The 17,181-nt window shown below is 39.4% G+C and overlaps 1 protein-coding gene across 1 annotated transcript; it reads left to right on the top strand.

The window, feature by feature from the left end:
* Window positions 1-87: 87 nt before the first annotated feature.
* RAD52 (RAD52 homolog (S. cerevisiae)) lies at window positions 88-16,722 on the top strand. The gene is made up of 12 exons (XM_010566194.1): window positions 88-722; window positions 6,003-6,091; window positions 7,578-7,679; window positions 8,269-8,362; window positions 10,041-10,108; window positions 10,369-10,487; window positions 10,577-10,652; window positions 13,591-13,787; window positions 13,995-14,131; window positions 14,778-14,858; window positions 15,390-15,623; window positions 15,903-16,722. The coding sequence occupies exons 2-12, from the start codon at window positions 6,005-6,007 to the stop codon at window positions 15,959-15,961; spliced, it is 1,254 nt and encodes a 417-aa protein (XP_010564496.1). The 5' UTR covers window positions 88-722; window positions 6,003-6,004; the 3' UTR covers window positions 15,962-16,722.
* Window positions 16,723-17,181: the final 459 nt, after the last annotated feature.

Consider the following 17,181-nt stretch of genomic DNA (forward strand, 5'->3'; position numbering starts at 1 on the left):
TGCCCGCCGCTTCTCGGGTGCCCCGCTTCGGCGGCGGGGCTGCTGCCGGCCCGGTCCCCCAGCCTGCCGGCGGCGAGGCTCGAGGTCCCCTTGGCCGCGGAGCTGCGGCGAGTCGCCGTTGGGAGCCCCGCCCGAATGAGCGCGAAGGGGCTGGGGCCGCGGGAGGCAGCGCGACTCTCCTCGGGTAAAAAACGCTCCGCCTGAGCCCGTGGGTTTCCCTCAAAGGCAACGCCAAAGCTGGTACGCTCAGCCCCGCTGCTGCCTAGGCACTCTTACCGTGGGCAAACTCGGTTTCCCTGATAAAGGCTGCTTCTAACTTAGAAGACTTCCAGCCTGCTGCAACCGAGCCCTGCCTTCATCCAGGCAGACAGAGCAAATGACCTGCTCAGGAGTCTTTCTAGCTCGATTTTTTGTGATTTCGAGGTGTAAGTAGCCAAAACCAACATTGACTGCCTTAGCCGTTATTCCCAGGGGACGCTGAAGTGAGAGGTTATAGTAAATTGGATAGATCTGTAAGACTACACAAGGAACGACCCCGTTATTGACATATAAAAATGATCACTATTTAAATGAATATCTTGTTGCAAAAAATACGGTAATTCAGACCTCTCACAATTATGATAGCTGACATATATTGAGGTCCCAATAACCTGAACTTCCTTTTCAACTGTAGAAGCACAGCATCCATTTCAAATTACTTTATGAAGAATAATATAGTGCAGGTAAGTACATGCTATAATATACAAGACCTTCTGTCAAGCCTAAAGTATCCCCCAAAAGGGATACTTTACATTGCTGTCTAAGACAGCAGAAGGATGAAAATAGATATATGCTTGCCCATACCTGAACCTGAAGTATTTTGTCAATTTCAAATGTAAATGATTTTCCATTTAAAAATAAACAGTGTCAACCTGGGGAAAAATAGAGAGCTTGAGATTTTTCAGGGTAACTTAATTAGCCTGTCAGCTTAATATGGCCTTGCTGCCAGAAGTGTCATCTGTGCCTATAATCGCAATGTTTATTATGATCTGCAGTTTGACAGATCTCCCACAGCTCTTACAGAGTTCAGATGTTTTAGATTCCAGCCTGGATTAATTCCTCATCTAGTAATTGCATTTGGCAAAACTATAGGCTTTCTACAGTTACAGTTGGACAGGCTGCTTTTCCCTTTAAGTCCCAAACCATTACTCTTGAGTTAAAAAGCCTGCTGTCTTTTCCTTGCTATGACTAAAGTGGCTTATATATAAATGATGTGGTTATAAATCAATCTGACAGGCTTTTAGAAAGAAGTACCCACATAAATAATTTACAATATTTGAGTAATATTTCTGTCAGGTCTGTCTCCAGAATCATAGAATCATTTAAGTTGGAAAAGATTGTATAAAGATAAGGAAGAAAGAACTTTACATTTTACTCATTAAAATGTTAATCAGTAAAAAGTGTAACCAGAATTAGTGTTCTCTGCTTTGTGCCAGGAGGGTATCATCATCCTAGACACACCAAAAGTAAACATAGTACTGCCTGATAAATCTAAGGGTTAAATTTTGGGTTTAGAGCTACATACATAGATTCCACAGAAATAAGTGGGACTGTTTGAAGGTATGTCAAATCTGAAATGTGCTGTAACTGAGGAGAAATTGGTATATACTGGTATTTATATGCCTTGAAAACAAATATATTTAAACTACTGCGGGTAGCTCAAACTTCCTACATTATACCTTTTTATTCTCTTGCTGGGGTGGTTTTACTGCAGAATGTGGCCTGAATCCATCCATTCCAATATGGGATTGGCAAGCATCAGAGACCACCTTTAGTCTACAATAGACATCCAGTCTCATGACTTCCCTGTGCATTTTGTTGTTTAACCCATAAAACACTGAATATCCTTTTTCTTCCATTGAAGTTAACAGAAGATTACCTCACTTTTCTCAAGGCATCAAGGTTGTTTGCCTAGAGATATTATCAGAAGTAAAAACTGAAGAGTTACATTGTATGCAGTTTTCCCACAGCAGTTACATAATCTGTTTTCCACTCTTTAAACTGTGGTATAGCACAGGCCTGTTTTGATTAGGAACATCTTACACCTAAAAGATATACACCTCAGCTCAGTGTTGGATAAAGCAACCTTTGCATAACAGGTTAATCAGCTTACAGTTTGGAATTTTCAGAAGAGAGTGTGGAATTCTATTCCACAGAAATACACAATTTTTAAAGTTTTTTGTATTTTTTGTGTTAGAGCAATACGAACCTTAGGTTAAATATGTGGCATTATCTTTAGTGCTTGCTAAATCACTCACTGGCTACGTGCATAGCTGTTTGCTCTTGGTGGGCTCAGTAGAATTGCATTTATTGAAAGAATGTTAAAGATTTTTGCTCAGCAAACTAAAGCTTCGCTGTGAAGGAAACTTACCATATAGAGAAGGATGAGGTTGAATAAAAAGCTCTCTAAAAGTGCACAGTGTGTTAAAGTTGTATCTTACAGATTGTGTGATGCTACAATTAATTTCTTGAAACAGCCATGTTCTAGCTGAGGGTTTCACAAGTTGTAGTACTTAGACAATTCATGGTATGCAAACTATTTTAAAGTGATGCAAAACTGCCTGCTTCTACCTTACATGTGAAGAGAACTGGGAATTGACACTCCTAGCACAGGATTAAGGCACAAAAACAGAGTTTGTCAAGACAGAGGGGAACTGACAGGAGAATAGGTGATTTAGGACCAAAATCTCTTTTTGGAGTAATGGTCAATAGCGTAGACAGGTGTGTGAGGATGTGTTCATTTAGAAAATTAGAAGTTATGTGCACACTATCATGAAAGTTGAAGGTGTTGCTGCCGTAACCCACAGTAGTAGTTGTACTTGAACAGACTAAATTCAGGATTTTCTATTCTAGAGGATGGGTTTATCTCCTACTTGGGAAATTTGTGTACACTCCCAGATTTTTTTCAGCAGCTGCTCAGTTCAGTACCACCATACAAATAAATACCTGCTTCTAGAGTGTTTACAATTAGTATTTCATATCCAGTTTCCCAGAACAGCAATTTTTCTGATTGTGTACCTAATTTGTTCAAATTTTAAGCTTTTGTATTATTGACTTTTTTAAAAAAACAAGATCAAAATATGTTAGTAGTAAAAGCTGTTAAGATTCTTTGCCTGTTCTAGGTTATCAAGGTAATGTTTTGGAGCACAGTATGACACCTGTAGTCTTGTGTGTGCTTCTTCTCAGTGATAAAACCTTCTGAGAACATTACCAGCTAAACTGACAATAATTCCCTGTAAATAATAAATAATGGTCACAGTCATAGAGGTAATAAATTATAATTCCTAGGTGTCTTTAAGCTGATGATAAACTGCTTCTATCATTCTGCATGCAGAGCAAGTATATTTGAACTTTAATTTTTATTATTTAATGGTGGTTTGAAAACACAGCTTTTTTTTAACACGGGTTTATGAGTCAGGCAGTCTCCTAGCACTGTCCTGGCCCTGGCGGGTGTTTGAGACTCTTTTGTACTCTAGACAATAGCTCATTACCTACTTCAGTATCAATGTTTCATGCAAATAAAAACGTTGTGGGGAGGGGGTGGGGAGTGAGGAAACAATATTCTGCAGAGGAATGGAAGTGCCTTGCCTTCCCTAGCTCCTGGCTCTGGTATTGGGGTAGATTTATAACTCCATTTGCAGAATTAACTTTTCTCTCTTCCAAACTCCTACTCTAATAATTTTGAAATTGAAGTTCTGTCACTTTGAAACGCTCTGACAATTGCTTTGAGACATAGGGCTTTGCTGTGCTGCACTTCACCGACTGAAAAAAAACCCACCACCGCATTGCTCTAATAGAATGTTTGGTTTAAACAAGGCTCGCAGCTCAAGCAAACTGTTCCTACAGGCAAAGCCTGAAACTAAACTGACATCATCTGTCTCCTTCTGTAGAATAATACATAATTTGAATACAAGCCACTCACATTTTTTAAACTGTTTATTGCAAAGAAGTATATTGCTAGTATTCTCTAGCAGCATCTGATCTGTTGGATTAAAACCATATGATGTGAAGCTGTTTTCAGCAGAATTCTGTACTTCCTCATTCTCATTCAGAATCAATTTCCGTATCTTATTCAGAGATTCATTAAAGCTGTATCTCTTCAGAGAATTTAGACTGATAATGGTGCACACCATATAAAAAATTAAAGGACTTAATACTGGTTTCAGTTAAAGCAATTTTGCTTCAAAATGCCACCCACCTACTGTGCAGAAAGATTTGTGGCAAACTGGTAATAGGGTTATGTAGGCAAATGCACACATTTCATTCATTGTTTTTTCCCAAGGGGTTTATAATGATTAAGATCTGATTTAGGCTGCTTAGAGTGGAGAGAAAAAAAGAAGAGTATCATTCAAACTTTGATTCCCTCTGCCGCTCCCCACACATACTATTTTTTTTTAATTCTCCCTCACAATGCAATGAACTCTTTGTTTAACAGGGGAAATAGCCTGCTTAAATCACAAGTGTTTCTCCTGGTAATATTAATTTCTACTTGTTCTCTTCCAAAACCAAATGTATTTACCACAAATTGCAGCTAACTTTTGATTGAAACACATTCAAATGTTTAAACACTGTACAATTATACAACTTTTGGGCCAAAGATGAATAATTATAGCCAACCAAAATTAAGGAGAATTTTAGCTTCACCTGGTATAATTACCAGTGCTTGTATTTGCCAAGGAAACGACTAGTATCCTTTTTCTGAAAATTGCTTCACAAGTTCTCAGTAAACTTTGGCTTCCTTGTTTAGGGACTAGAAAAACAACTTGTTTTAAAAAGTGCTGAACCTGGAGTATATTAGCAAAGCATAATACTACCCAGGTTCTGACTGACTGTCAAATAATGGTATCTGCTGAGCATTTTAGACTTTCTCAAACTGTTTTGACAAGTCCAGCTGTCTTGTATGTATACTGATTTGTCTTATATTTGTGTTGCATACAAAAGTCTTAGTGATAGACTACCAGTTGTACTCAGTATTTGTGCCAATACAATAACAGATTGCCTCTATGGGCTTACATAGAAGTGCTGCTGCAGCTCCTTTGCACGCCTGTTGTATAAGATCTCAGCAAGACACTTTTCCAGCAGCAGGGTGGAATGGTAATGCAGTACTGGGTAGTTGTTGCATACTTACTGGCTTGGAAAAGGGTGCCATCTACTGAATTATCGGTATAACTTATTAAAATTCTTACAGGTTCTGTATGTTTTTCAACTCTGCATAGTTTATATGATACCATCATAACACAAGACAGTACGATTACAGTCGAAATAATAATCTAAAATAAAGACTGACAAGGCAGGGTATAGATGAGTAAAATTTTAAAAAGTTGCCTCTCCTTTTTGTCAGTCTCAGTATTAATGGATATTGAAAGACAGTACTGAAGAATCTGAAAGAGGGAATTATTTGGTTTTTCCTTACCTAGAATGGTACAACGCATCAACATTTACCTAAAGTGGGGGGGGGAGGGAATCATTTGTTACCAATGTAATATTCAGAATAAGGGCTCGAGACATTATTCATTTTTTGTTCTAGTCTCTGGTCTTATGCACAATCCAGATGCTGTTGAATTTTTTTTTCTAGCAAGAATAATTTATTTGTTTGTTAAACAAAATAATTGTTTCACTGTTGTCATGTAATTTAATTTAGGCTCACCCTTACTGGTTTTATGGATGGAAGACCAGAACAGTGCCTCTGCTTCTAGGATGAAACTAGCCATTTCTGCCTACGTAGTATAACATATTTAAGAAGACAAGTTTTGACTGTTCTGAAACAACATCAGAAAACAAATTTCCAATTGGGGCTGCAGCAGTTCCACGGAGTGAGAAATATAATATTACTGTAATGTCCAAAACCTCTATTACAGAATAATGTTACACTCACTGGGCAATGGACTTCAACAGCTTTTTGGCATGTCTTCATACAGACTGTTCTGTTATTTTCAGTGTTTATATTTTCCTCTTATCTTTAGGGATGCCTGAAAGTCAAGGGAAAGACAGTGAAAGCTACATCAGCAGCAATACTTCCAGCACTAGCAATTCGGTTGCTTGCTTCGGACAGGTCAGTTCCTTTTGCCTGAGAGGAAACCAGAAGTTTTATGCTTACGCTTCTGGAAATCTGCTCTGTGTATTTACTCATTTTAAAGTTGGATACAGTAAGGTTGGAGTCATATCCATTACCCTAGCTATGCTGTACCTAACTGTACGTTGTGTTTTCCTCCAGGATAGCCTTGGCATGCCTCGAGTTATAATAAATTGCTCTGGATTCTTCACAAAAGGTTTTTAATTTTGTTCCTTAGAAATAGGGCTCATTTTATTCTCTCTTGTTCCCAGATGGCCTGGATCATGCTTGCACACATTCTCAGTACCAGTTCAGAAAAGTCAACTACTTTCAGCTATTAAAAAATAATTTTAAAAAAATTAAAATAATTTGGAAAAAAGAAAACCATATCTGGACTGAACAGACCTTTTGGTGGTGAATTCTCTTCTCCATGATAGGCATTTATACATAGTTCCTGAATATGGCGTAGGCATGTGCACTCTCCCTTTTTCCTTATGCCTTTTGGTTACAGGCTTGCATTCTAGTTTCAGAAAGAGACAAAGTTATTCCTTTAAGTTTAAATGGAACCAAATACAAATTGGAGAAGTTTGGCAGGCGTTGGAACTTACATGGCACACACTCTATTGAATTCTGGGTTCTGCTGAATGATAGGGCAGCCAATACATGCATATGCAATACTTATGATTTAGGTGGCAAGATCTCCATTCTGTCCCACATCAGAGCATAGCAACACAAGCTTTTTAGTGCTTGAATTCTTAAACGTGCATTTAGGCTTCTCTAACCTTTACAAATCGTAAATTGTATTTCTACTAAGACAGAGAGCAAAAGTTACAACACTTTAGGCTTACAGTGATGCTGGTGTTATCCAATGATACTAGTGATGTTGGAGTTATCCAAAGGACCTTCCCTGCATGAGGGGAATTTGCTGAACACTCCTCAAGAAATTCCTATTTTGACTGCTTGCCTGAGAGGCTGTCCTCCCTGCTCTAATGGCATATGATGGTAGAGTAAAGTTAGACTTTGGTTTTGTTGAAGTTTTTACATACACTTTTCTTGTTGGTCACAGTGATACTATGTTTTATTTTTGAGAAGTAAAATATAAGCTTGTATGTGTGTTCTGGCAACCTTGACTAGGATTATGACTACATTAAGATTTCAATAGGATACTAATAGGCCTGGCTTATCTCAGTTTTTCTAATGCAAAAGCAATGGTTCTGAGAAATGAAGAATAATTGCTACAGCTCAATAATTAATGCTTGTATACATATACTTTAAGAGTAAGAGAAAAAAAGAATATAATGCACAAATGTAATGCACACACACACTGAGGTCTTTCCTCATCTGTTATATCCTGATTCTAAAAATGGATCATACACCTTTTGGAAGGACTGTACGTGGAAAAATGGGGTAAAATAGTGATATTAGGAGAAGAGATGGAGCTAAATAGGGAGAGTGAGAAGATTTGTCTTACCTTGTTTTTGTCAAGTATCAATACACAGCAAGTGAATATCAAGCTATCCAGCATGCTCTTCGTCAGAGACTGGGTCCAGAATATATCAGCAGTCGGCAAGCTGGAGGAGGACAAAAGGTATGAACAAACATGCATAGATGTTTCAACTCCGTTTTTTCCAGGAATACTAGGGTAAAAAAAGTTACAATAATCCTGATTTTTTTGGAAGTTAATTTCCCACTAGTAGTTTAATATGCAGATATGAAAGCAAAGTCAGCATAGCATAAACTGTGGCTTTTACTGAGCCACAGGCTCCTTTTACACTTTAAAAAAAGACTTAACTTTTCAGTGCTTCCTCTTTTACAAGGCAATATTTATCTATTTGTGGAACACTGAGATGTTTTTTCTTATTTTTTCGCAGAACTGGACTATATGAAGCATTACATAACATTGGCTGCCCTCTTTAGTGCCCGCTAGCTCTGCCTTCCATTGATTAAGTCATATTAGTTGTCATATTAACCCCCCATCATAGGTGCTGGAAGAAGGCAAACCTAAAGCTGCACTATCATCCTTTTATTCACATTATCTGAACCTTGAACTTAGCTACGTTTCCCCAGTGTAAGACGATGTGTGTAATCCCTCTTTAAAATAAAGCATGTATAGATGTGTGCACATGCATATGTATTTTTATATATATTTTTGTATATATATATGCTTTTCTTTTCAGGTCTGTTACATTGAGGGTCACAGGGTAATCAGTCTGGCCAATGAGATGTTTGGCTTCAATGGCTGGGCTCATTCAGTCACTCAGCAGAACGTTGGTAAGTATCTCTTAAGGGTAGTCTTTCCTTTTGTTTCACTGTGAGGTCCTGAAGGAAAAGTCTCTCAGATAAGGACCGGGGTATCTATCCTAGAACTTGATCACTTCAAAGAACCTGGGGAGAGGCATGTGGAATTTCCAGGTGTCTTAGCAGTTGGTAAGAATGAGAGAAATTGAATAATAATGGAGCTTGTGTTTTCTTTTTAGATCTTGCACTGGAATATATCATAGTCATTATTCTAAGCGTGTTTATGATTATTCTTGAGCTATTCTAATCAAGTTTTCTGATTTCTATGGGAACACTCAGTCAAGAGTAATTACAATTAAACTATTTAACACCCAGCAGCCCTGAGACAACTTTCATACTAACCTGTAATTTTTATATTCTCAGTTAATATTCTCCTAATCTTTAGGGACCCATCTTTTTCTGCAGATTCCTCTGCTACCCAATACCTGGTTCTGAGTTTTTTTACAGTAGAAAGCTTTAGAAAAAGTTATTCTTCTAGAAAATGGTATTCAGGTGATCTCAAAGCTTAAGCTTCTTCCATCTTGATAGCCGAAATAGTTTCTACCAGAGGAGTATTGTCTGTGTTTGCAGATCTGCTGTGCTTAGACTGAAGACTGCTTGTTGAAGTAGCTCAACAAAACGGCTTAAATGTACATTCTTTCACCCCACTCTGCCTTCAGAAATCTTTTCTTACCTCAGGCTGGTAGATTCTAGACATAAAACAAGTTAATTCATTGCTTACCATCTATTCCGTACCACTTTTTTTTTTCCCCCCTTTTAGTCAAGAAAGGACTGACATCCTTCAAACTTCTATCTTTTTCAAATAATACCATAACAAGTCATTCCTTAGAAATTCAGAGACAGAGGATTCTGTTATGTTTGGTTTTAAATTCCTGGGTAGAAAAAGGGCTTGCACCTCCAGCAGGTTTACAGAACAATTAAACCAATAGACCAGATGAGTACAGAAGAACTTTTGGATCCCAGAGTACAGTTACTTGAACTTCAAAGCATTTCAGTTCAGACGTATGTCATGTTTGTATTGGACTTGCAAGACTGCTAACTAGAGTGTCCTATGTATATTATATAGCATTGCTTTTGGTGTAAAATAAGCTAGATAGAGATTCTGGACTGAGAGTTGTATTGCAACCTGTTAAGCTCTTCAGGCAGTCTGTCTGGGAGAAAACCTTGTACAAAATTTCACAAACTGGAGACTTATACTATATAATAGGAAAGAAATTACTTCTGTAGACAACAGTTTCTTTTCCTTTGCTGTTTTTATAAATTGATACTTTAAATCTTTCCTTCCAGCTGAAAAAATTGTTATGCTTTGAACATTTGGGATATGTAGCTGAATGAGAAGTAACATTTACAACTCTTCCTTCTTTCTAAGTTTATACATGTAGTAGCAGGGTGTGAGTGTTTGGCAGATCTAGCCACTAATAACTAGAAAGTATCATGTAACATGCCCAGAGCATATATGCAAGTCCGCATTCTCAAACTACAGTTAATATTTTGTAAGTCATGCTCCATTTTATAGAAGATGATACAGTATCTTGGGCACATTCAGCAAGTGTGGTACAGGTTTATGAATGCCCTCAAAGGACAAAATAAGATCTAAATGTAGATCAGAAGTCTTTTGTATTATTTAGGATGTTACTTTTCCCTCCCCCAGATTTTGTTGACCTCAACAATGGCAGGTTCTATGTGGGGGTCTGTGCATTTGTGAAAGTTCAGCTTAAGGTAAGTGGATTTTTTTGTTTGCTCTGTCTGTAGTTGAGCAATTGTCTAAAGCTGTGAATGAAAGTTCATGCACAGGTCAGACTGTGGTTCCTGAGTACTCTACTACACCAGAGAACATAGTGGTGTCCAAAACATTGACCTTGCTATAGAACAACCAGCTAAGAGTGAGTAATCAGGCTTAGGAAAGCACAGCATCTAAAAAGAAATGCTGTATGTGCAGAAATTCCCTTATACTTAGTATTTTTTAAATTTTACTGCAGGATGGGTCATACCATGAAGATGTGGGGTATGGAGTCAGTGAAGGCCTAAAGTCTAAGGCCTTGTCCCTAGAAAAGGCAAGAAAGGAGGCAGTAACAGATGGACTGAAGAGGGCACTCAAGTAAGCGAAGATCAGTACTTGTATATTTTCAGAAGTTAAGTGAGAATTAAGTGTTATTTTCAGTCACAGTGAGCTCTCTTGTTTCTCAGGTGCTTTGGGAATGCTCTTGGGAACTGCATCTTAGACAAAGACTACCTACGAGCCGTGAATAAGCTTCCACGTCAGGTGCAGTACATGGGCTGTTAGAGCAGGGACTGCAAGATGTCTGCAGCTCCTGGTCCTTCATATTAAAAAGATTACGAATAATAATATCAATGCATCTCATCCCTGAATGTTGGCAGCTGTGAGACCAATGGCCTTTGCCTGCTAGTTTGTGTGAACTGTTTGTTACAGAGTTCTTCCCTGACATTTTACCACAACTACTCTAAATTTTGACTATTTGCAGGAGGCAAGATTACTATGGTGAAGAAACCATAGTATCCTACCCAAGGATATGGCCATGTTGTCTAAGTCTCTCTGTTCAGTGCCAGTAATGCATACATCTATGTTCATAGCAGGTTAAATGTTACCACAGGAAATACTGAACTCTTTAAACTACCTCTTTCTAGGTGCCGTTTTCTCCATGTGCTGCAGTTCTTAAGGCTGTTTACGCTGTCAGTTGCAGCAACTCAGTTCATCACTCTCATATAGCCACTTCTGCTTTAAATGTGTATCAGCAATGATACCAGTGTCAAGGTATATATTCCTTACATAAATGAAATGGAAGTCCTTGGGAGAATAGAATCTGTCAAGGCTGTGTGCGTGTTTCTTTACTGGATGTTTTTGCCCTGTATAAGGCAAAAACCAGAACACATCTCTCAGTTTGTTCTCATTGTAAGTGGTTGCACAATCCAGTTTACTGTTATGAATTTTAAAAATCAAACTTACTTGTCATATTCCTTTCATTACTGGATTTTTTCAGGAATTAAAAAAAAAAAAAGGATGGGAAATTGCTGTATTAAGTCATAAAACTAGAGGCTGCAGGCAGGGCAGAGGAGTAGGCAGACAGCATATCTATTATCTGCATAACCTACCCTAAATCAGGTACAGCTTCTCCGTGCATTCCTACAAAATTGGGGCTATTTCGTTTAGTGCTGAAGTCTCTCAAGTGGACAGCCTATATATTAGCTAGTGGGCAGCAAGAAAAAGGAGCGTTCTTTAGACTTCAGGGAGTTCTGGCAGAAAATAGGAAGTTCTTCTGTGAGAAAGCCTTCCTCTTTCAAATAAAGTTTTTAATATGCATAACCCAGGATATCCTAGAAACAATACCAGGTGGGTCACATACCAAAGCTGCTTGCTGTAGTTGGAACTTTCACTTAATTTTAAGCAAATTCCATACAGTAGCAATATCAATACATGCATTGATAGTTGCCTTGTCCTTTTACTAACTGGTATTCAAACTCTACAAGGCCCTAATGCACATCACAGCTAGACAGAAAATATACTCAGCGTGGTCCTTGTAACAAAATTTACAGTGTACCTGTATTTCACCCCTCATTGTTCTTGTTAGAATAGTTAACAAGTAATTATTCTGTACCAGTGGTTTTATACTGAGGTCTCAAGCAAAGGTAATTTCTAAAGGTGGTTTCAACTTTCAGTGAACCAATTTGGATCCTTCCCAAAAGAACATTGCAAACTACTAGATGCATCTATGATAGAAAGGATGAACCAACCTTTTTAGACTGGACAACTTCTAGCTGTTGCCAGTTGCTTCAAAGTTTTACCCCAGAACAGCAAAACAGGTAACACTATTGTGTTTTGCTGCATGAGGAGTGTACAAATGGCCCTGCAAATGTCTTCTGCTTTACTTCAATAATGTGTTGGTACCTGAATTTTGCAACGGAATTATGCGAGCAGGATGTTCTGGACTTGGCTGCTGGAGGATGAGAAATAACATTAGGAAGATCTACACTCCAATTCATTTGTTTTAAATACCTGATATGATACTACTGGCAAACTGCGGCTCTTGAATATATGAAGAATTAGCATGTACAACTGATATGTACCTGAACACTTCACTTATTTTCCTTGCCATAAGTATGGTTCTTATCCTTCCCGAACAATAAGAAGGCACGTTACATCTTGCTTTGCTTTTCAGACTCCTTACCTCCTTAGGTTTCAGTTTGCAAGAGAAGAGCTGCTGTTGCTTTACCCTCTGTGAACCTTCTGAGGTAACCAACACCATGGAGAAATGCCTCTTTTGGAGGTCTTTGGTCCAGAGAGAGACAATAAATTTTGATGTACATCTTCATCAGTGACAACCACACTGTAACCCTGTTGTTTCAGAGCTGTCACAATTTATAAGTATGCTGTGATGTTAACACAGCAGTCTTCACAGTATTAAAGTTGTCCTGGCTGGATTTTGCACCTCAGAAACGAACTTTAATCTTGTTAGTTCCTGATCTGTACCAGTTGGGGGCAGTAGGCTTCTAGGCAGTAACCTACCTTGCTGATGGAGGAAAAAGTAAGCCTTTTACAAGTACTGATCCACAGAGTTTCATTGTAAACTTGCCTTCATCATGCTAGGATCTACCAAACTCTGCTAGCCAGCCTAGAGCTACGAGGTGGTTCTATCTAGCTAACTTAGACTGTAGGAGCAGATCCAAAGCGACACCTCACCAAGTAACGATGGCACAGATCTCCGCTTTGCCAGGGTTGTTGCCTATTAGTGGCATTACCACAAATTTGTAAAATGACAGAGCCAAACCATCCCATCTTTAATAAAAAGAGAATAGTGTACCTTCCTTAGTGACCTCATGATTGCAGAACTGAGTAAAGGTTTGCCATGCTTTAATACAAGCATGAAAATGGAACTGCCAAAACTGTGAGACTGAGAAGCTGCAGAATTCTGCATCGATCACCTGTATCTGTTCTCATTTGCAGAGAGCACATTACAGGAAGACATGGGCTATCTGCCCTGAAGCACTGAACTATTAAACTAACAAAAAGTCACATGAATTCAATGATTAACTAACTGAAAATGCATTTCAGTCTTCTAAATTGCTATTCCACTTAGGGCAAACAAACAAAGCTTTTTCAACGGTACTGTATAGAAAAAGCCTGTGCATGTTTCATTAACTTGATGAAGGAAATTTCTGACTGTTTTCTTGTTTTCCTTTACTAGATGCCCTCTGAGTTAGATTTGGTCAAAGCTAAAAGACAGGATTATGAGCCTGAAATAGAGAAAGCAAGATACAATAGCTGTTTGGAAAGGCAGAACACAGGAGGGAGACAACATTGTGAGATGGCATCTAATTGTAAGCCTGGTCAGACAGAGGCTGCTGAAGTGACAGTAGATCAGAAACAGCCAAATAGTTCCAGGTGAGACTGCTATTATAAATTTGTTCCATAAGCTATCTTAGAAGTTACTGTACCTTTTAAAACACACAGACAGCCCAATTTGGAAGATTCCATAAAATGCTAGTTTAGTGCATTTTCCTTGCTGTTATTTCTTTATGCATTTTTTCTTCATAAAATGTAATTGCTGAAATCCTGTTTACCTTTGTGCTTATTTGGGGGGAGGGGCAGAAATACAGACTCCTTAGCTATTGAGTGCGATGCCACTTACCAGCGGAAGTTGCGACAAAAGCAGCTACAGCAGCAGTTCCGGGAACAGATGGAGAAAAAGCATCAGGTTCCAGTAGTTATTCCTAGCAGCAAACAGGGTAAGACTTGGCATTAAAAATTGACAGTTTTAACGATAGCTACTGGCAGGCATGTGTTACCCTCAATACAGGAGCCTGACCAGTTTCATTTGCTTTTGTACTGTACTATCAACACACCTTTGAGGCCAAAGGAAGGAGTATTATCATGCTTTTTCCCCCCTCTATGTTCTTAAAGTGGCAGGAATGTCAGCTCTGAAACTGAATCATTAAAACTGCAACTTTCCAACCACCCTAAAGCTTCATGCAGCACAGTGGCTGTTATCAGTACCATTAGCATGCTGCACCTGAGCTGAGGCTGCAGCCCTTCATTGAGGTGGTTGCAGGCAAATAGACATTGCATTAGCTACTAATATGTTGCTCTTTACTCATGAGGAAGTCTGGACAGCTGTGTGGTGAGCAGGAACTTGGGGATGGGGTACACAGGCTAACAACCATTTTAAAGCAGTGCAGTTGCTCTTGTCAGCCATCATCAGGTACAGAATCTTACCATTCCACATACTGCTACCAAAACATAACCAGCTCTAGGAAAAAACAGGGTACCTGGTGGCAGCTACTGCTTATCATTGCAGACTTATGCTCTGTTAAGGAGCAAAAGGCTTCCTCTGTATTTCTAGTATTAATCTCTTCTTACGTTACCTCCATCCAGCAACATCCGATGCTCCTGTAAAGCACAGCACTCCAGCAGCAATACAACAGGAGCTAGCAATAGAAGAGGAGTTCTTTACAGGTCAGCCAAAAAGTGATGAGTAAGAGTGTTAAATGACTAGCATTTAAATCGACTCTTCAGAGTAGTGTAAAGGTAAAAGTCCTGAAGAGGTTGCAATAATGCAAGTGTGAGTACGAGTCTGATCTTAACAACACAAACTTTGCTTGAGTGTCAGGGAAATTATGTCCATCACTATGAGGGGTTTCACACTTAGGCTTTTCAGTGGAGTTGTTATACCTATTCAGTAAATCCTTTTCCTGAAGGGACAGAAACAGAACATTTGGCAGGGGGTGGGGCGGTGGGTGTCTTTTCTTAACATAACCGTGGCTATTTGGGTCACACTTACACCACAGTGCCTGGACATTGCTTAACTCCAGAGCACAAGGGGTAGTACTATTTCCCTGCTGTGCACTGGCATAAAAGATGCTTTACAGTTTAACTTTCACAGTGGCCACCACTCGTAGGAAGAGAGTGGGCTGGTCCTGGAGTTACTGTCATTCCTGTAGTACAATACTGTCATCTTTGGTTTGATCACCTTTTCATTCCTTCTAGATGATCCTGAACTTTGGGACATTTCCTTGGAGACCACTGATCTTATGATAATGAGCCATAAAATGGCAGACCCATCAGCTGGACAGCAGACACCTGAAACACCCCGTGGAAGTCATCAAATGACTACTCGCAGCAGGACGCCTCACAGAATGAATTACCACATTACCACTGCACCATTGCAGCCATCTGTTACAATCATGAGCACCAGCAGCTGTGCCAACCAGCATACCCCAGGTATGTGCTACCAAAAAAACGACTGAATTCTGTCTTAACAATGGCTCTCAGCTGTAAAAGCAGCACTGTTAGGTTAGTAAATTGGAGTGGGAGAAACGTTTCTTCTTTTCTTGGACCTGGCTGCAGATGCTGTGATAGTGGGCTAGGGAAACTATCTGTTTTTTCCGTCCAACTGTCTTATCGAGGAAGAGCTAGAAAAAGAATTGAGGAGCACTTTTAGAAGCAGAAAAAAGCTTTAAGAAACTTCCATTTCTCACTATGTATCTCCCTGTTTGGCAGAGCATAACCCCCACAGGAGAAGTCAAAGCTTGAAAAAAAGGAGACTAGAACCTACGTAAGACACCTGGTGGTATCATTACCCCCATACTGGATTACATCAGAAGACTGCAGCTGGCTATTCAAATTATGTGAGGAAGTCTAACGCATTAATGGATTTTCCTGTATATTATGGTGAAGCAATACAGAAGAGTTTAATACAGCCACCAAGAATTTAATGTACTTTTAGGTTATTGCATGTTTCAGATGCCTTTTTATGTAAGAAAAGCAATGATTTGTGCTTCTGCAGCACTAGACTTGTGGCTGTATTACAAGCTGATGCTAGACGTAACTTGCCTGAAATGGTAACAGAATGAATTTTTTAAATGAGATGCAATTCATAGCTTTTTTTCCTCCCTCAGTGTTGCATTTCAGCACAGAGAAAAGAGATTTTCAGTAAAATGGGGAGAGGGTGGGTTATGGTCAGGTGACAAAGCCCACAAGCTGTGGTCACCTATTTGGTGAGGCTGAGGGTGTGAAGCTGTGGCAGCGTCTGCCCCTGACATGCAGCCCAGCCATTTGCCCCATGGCTACACAAACAGGGTCAGAGCCCATTGCTGCTCCTCAGTGTGTTCCTCAGCTGTGTCGGGTTCCCATGCAGCAGCAGCAGCAGCAGATTGAGCCGTGCCAGCCCAGGAGGGCAGCACAGGGGCAGGAGTGCACTGGGACTGCTGCCAGAGCTGCATGTAGCATCTCAGACAGTATTTGCTTGGACTCTTTGTAAAATGAGTGGGAGCTGAACTTTTGTTTTTAAATAAGCTTTCAACCCTTTTCAATATAAAAATAAACATGACATTTGAACAACAAACCACACTTGTAGCTGTTTGTGCCTCTATACTCTTCAAACTGTTACAACTTGTTTCCTGTTTAACAAGCTCGAAGAAGTGAACACATTCTGACTAGTTACGAATAGAATGCTAAAGAGACTACCACCATGTCTGTACAACCTTGTATTTGCTTTGGGATGGGATACAGAAAGCTTCAAGTGGGTTTTAAAGGTTAGAGCAAAGCAACAGCTGTTCCTTCCCGTAAGAAGGTTAATTGAAGGATTTTTAAGCAGTATTTCAAACTGGGTAACAGTAGTATTCTTCAGAAGTGCAGTGCTGGAGACAAGGAGGATGATACTGCAGGACTGGAAGTTAGAGCTCAACCAGGAACATTTACACAAACTCTTTATTAGTGCAACCCTGAAATGAATGTCAGACTTGAAACAGGACCTTGTTCCTGTGCTTGGCCATCACTG

This window comes from Haliaeetus leucocephalus, unplaced genomic scaffold (assembly GCF_000737465.1).
Source record: "Haliaeetus leucocephalus isolate CR32 unplaced genomic scaffold, Haliaeetus_leucocephalus-4.0 Scaffold206, whole genome shotgun sequence".
Lineage (NCBI taxonomy): Eukaryota > Metazoa > Chordata > Aves > Accipitriformes > Accipitridae > Haliaeetus > Haliaeetus leucocephalus.

Bases quoted from the DNA above. Each gene is read 5' to 3' on its own strand.
- RAD52 (XM_010566194.1), top strand. From the start codon at position 6,005: ATGCCTGAAAGTCAAGGGAAAGACAGTGAAAGCTACATCAGCAGCAAT. The intron at 8,363-10,040 runs GTAAGTATCTCT...TCCCTCCCCCAG, and splicing joins AGTCACTCAGCAGAACGTTG to ATTTTGTTGACCTCAACAAT. The intron at 10,488-10,576 runs GTAAGCGAAGAT...CTTGTTTCTCAG, and splicing joins GGACTGAAGAGGGCACTCAA to GTGCTTTGGGAATGCTCTTG.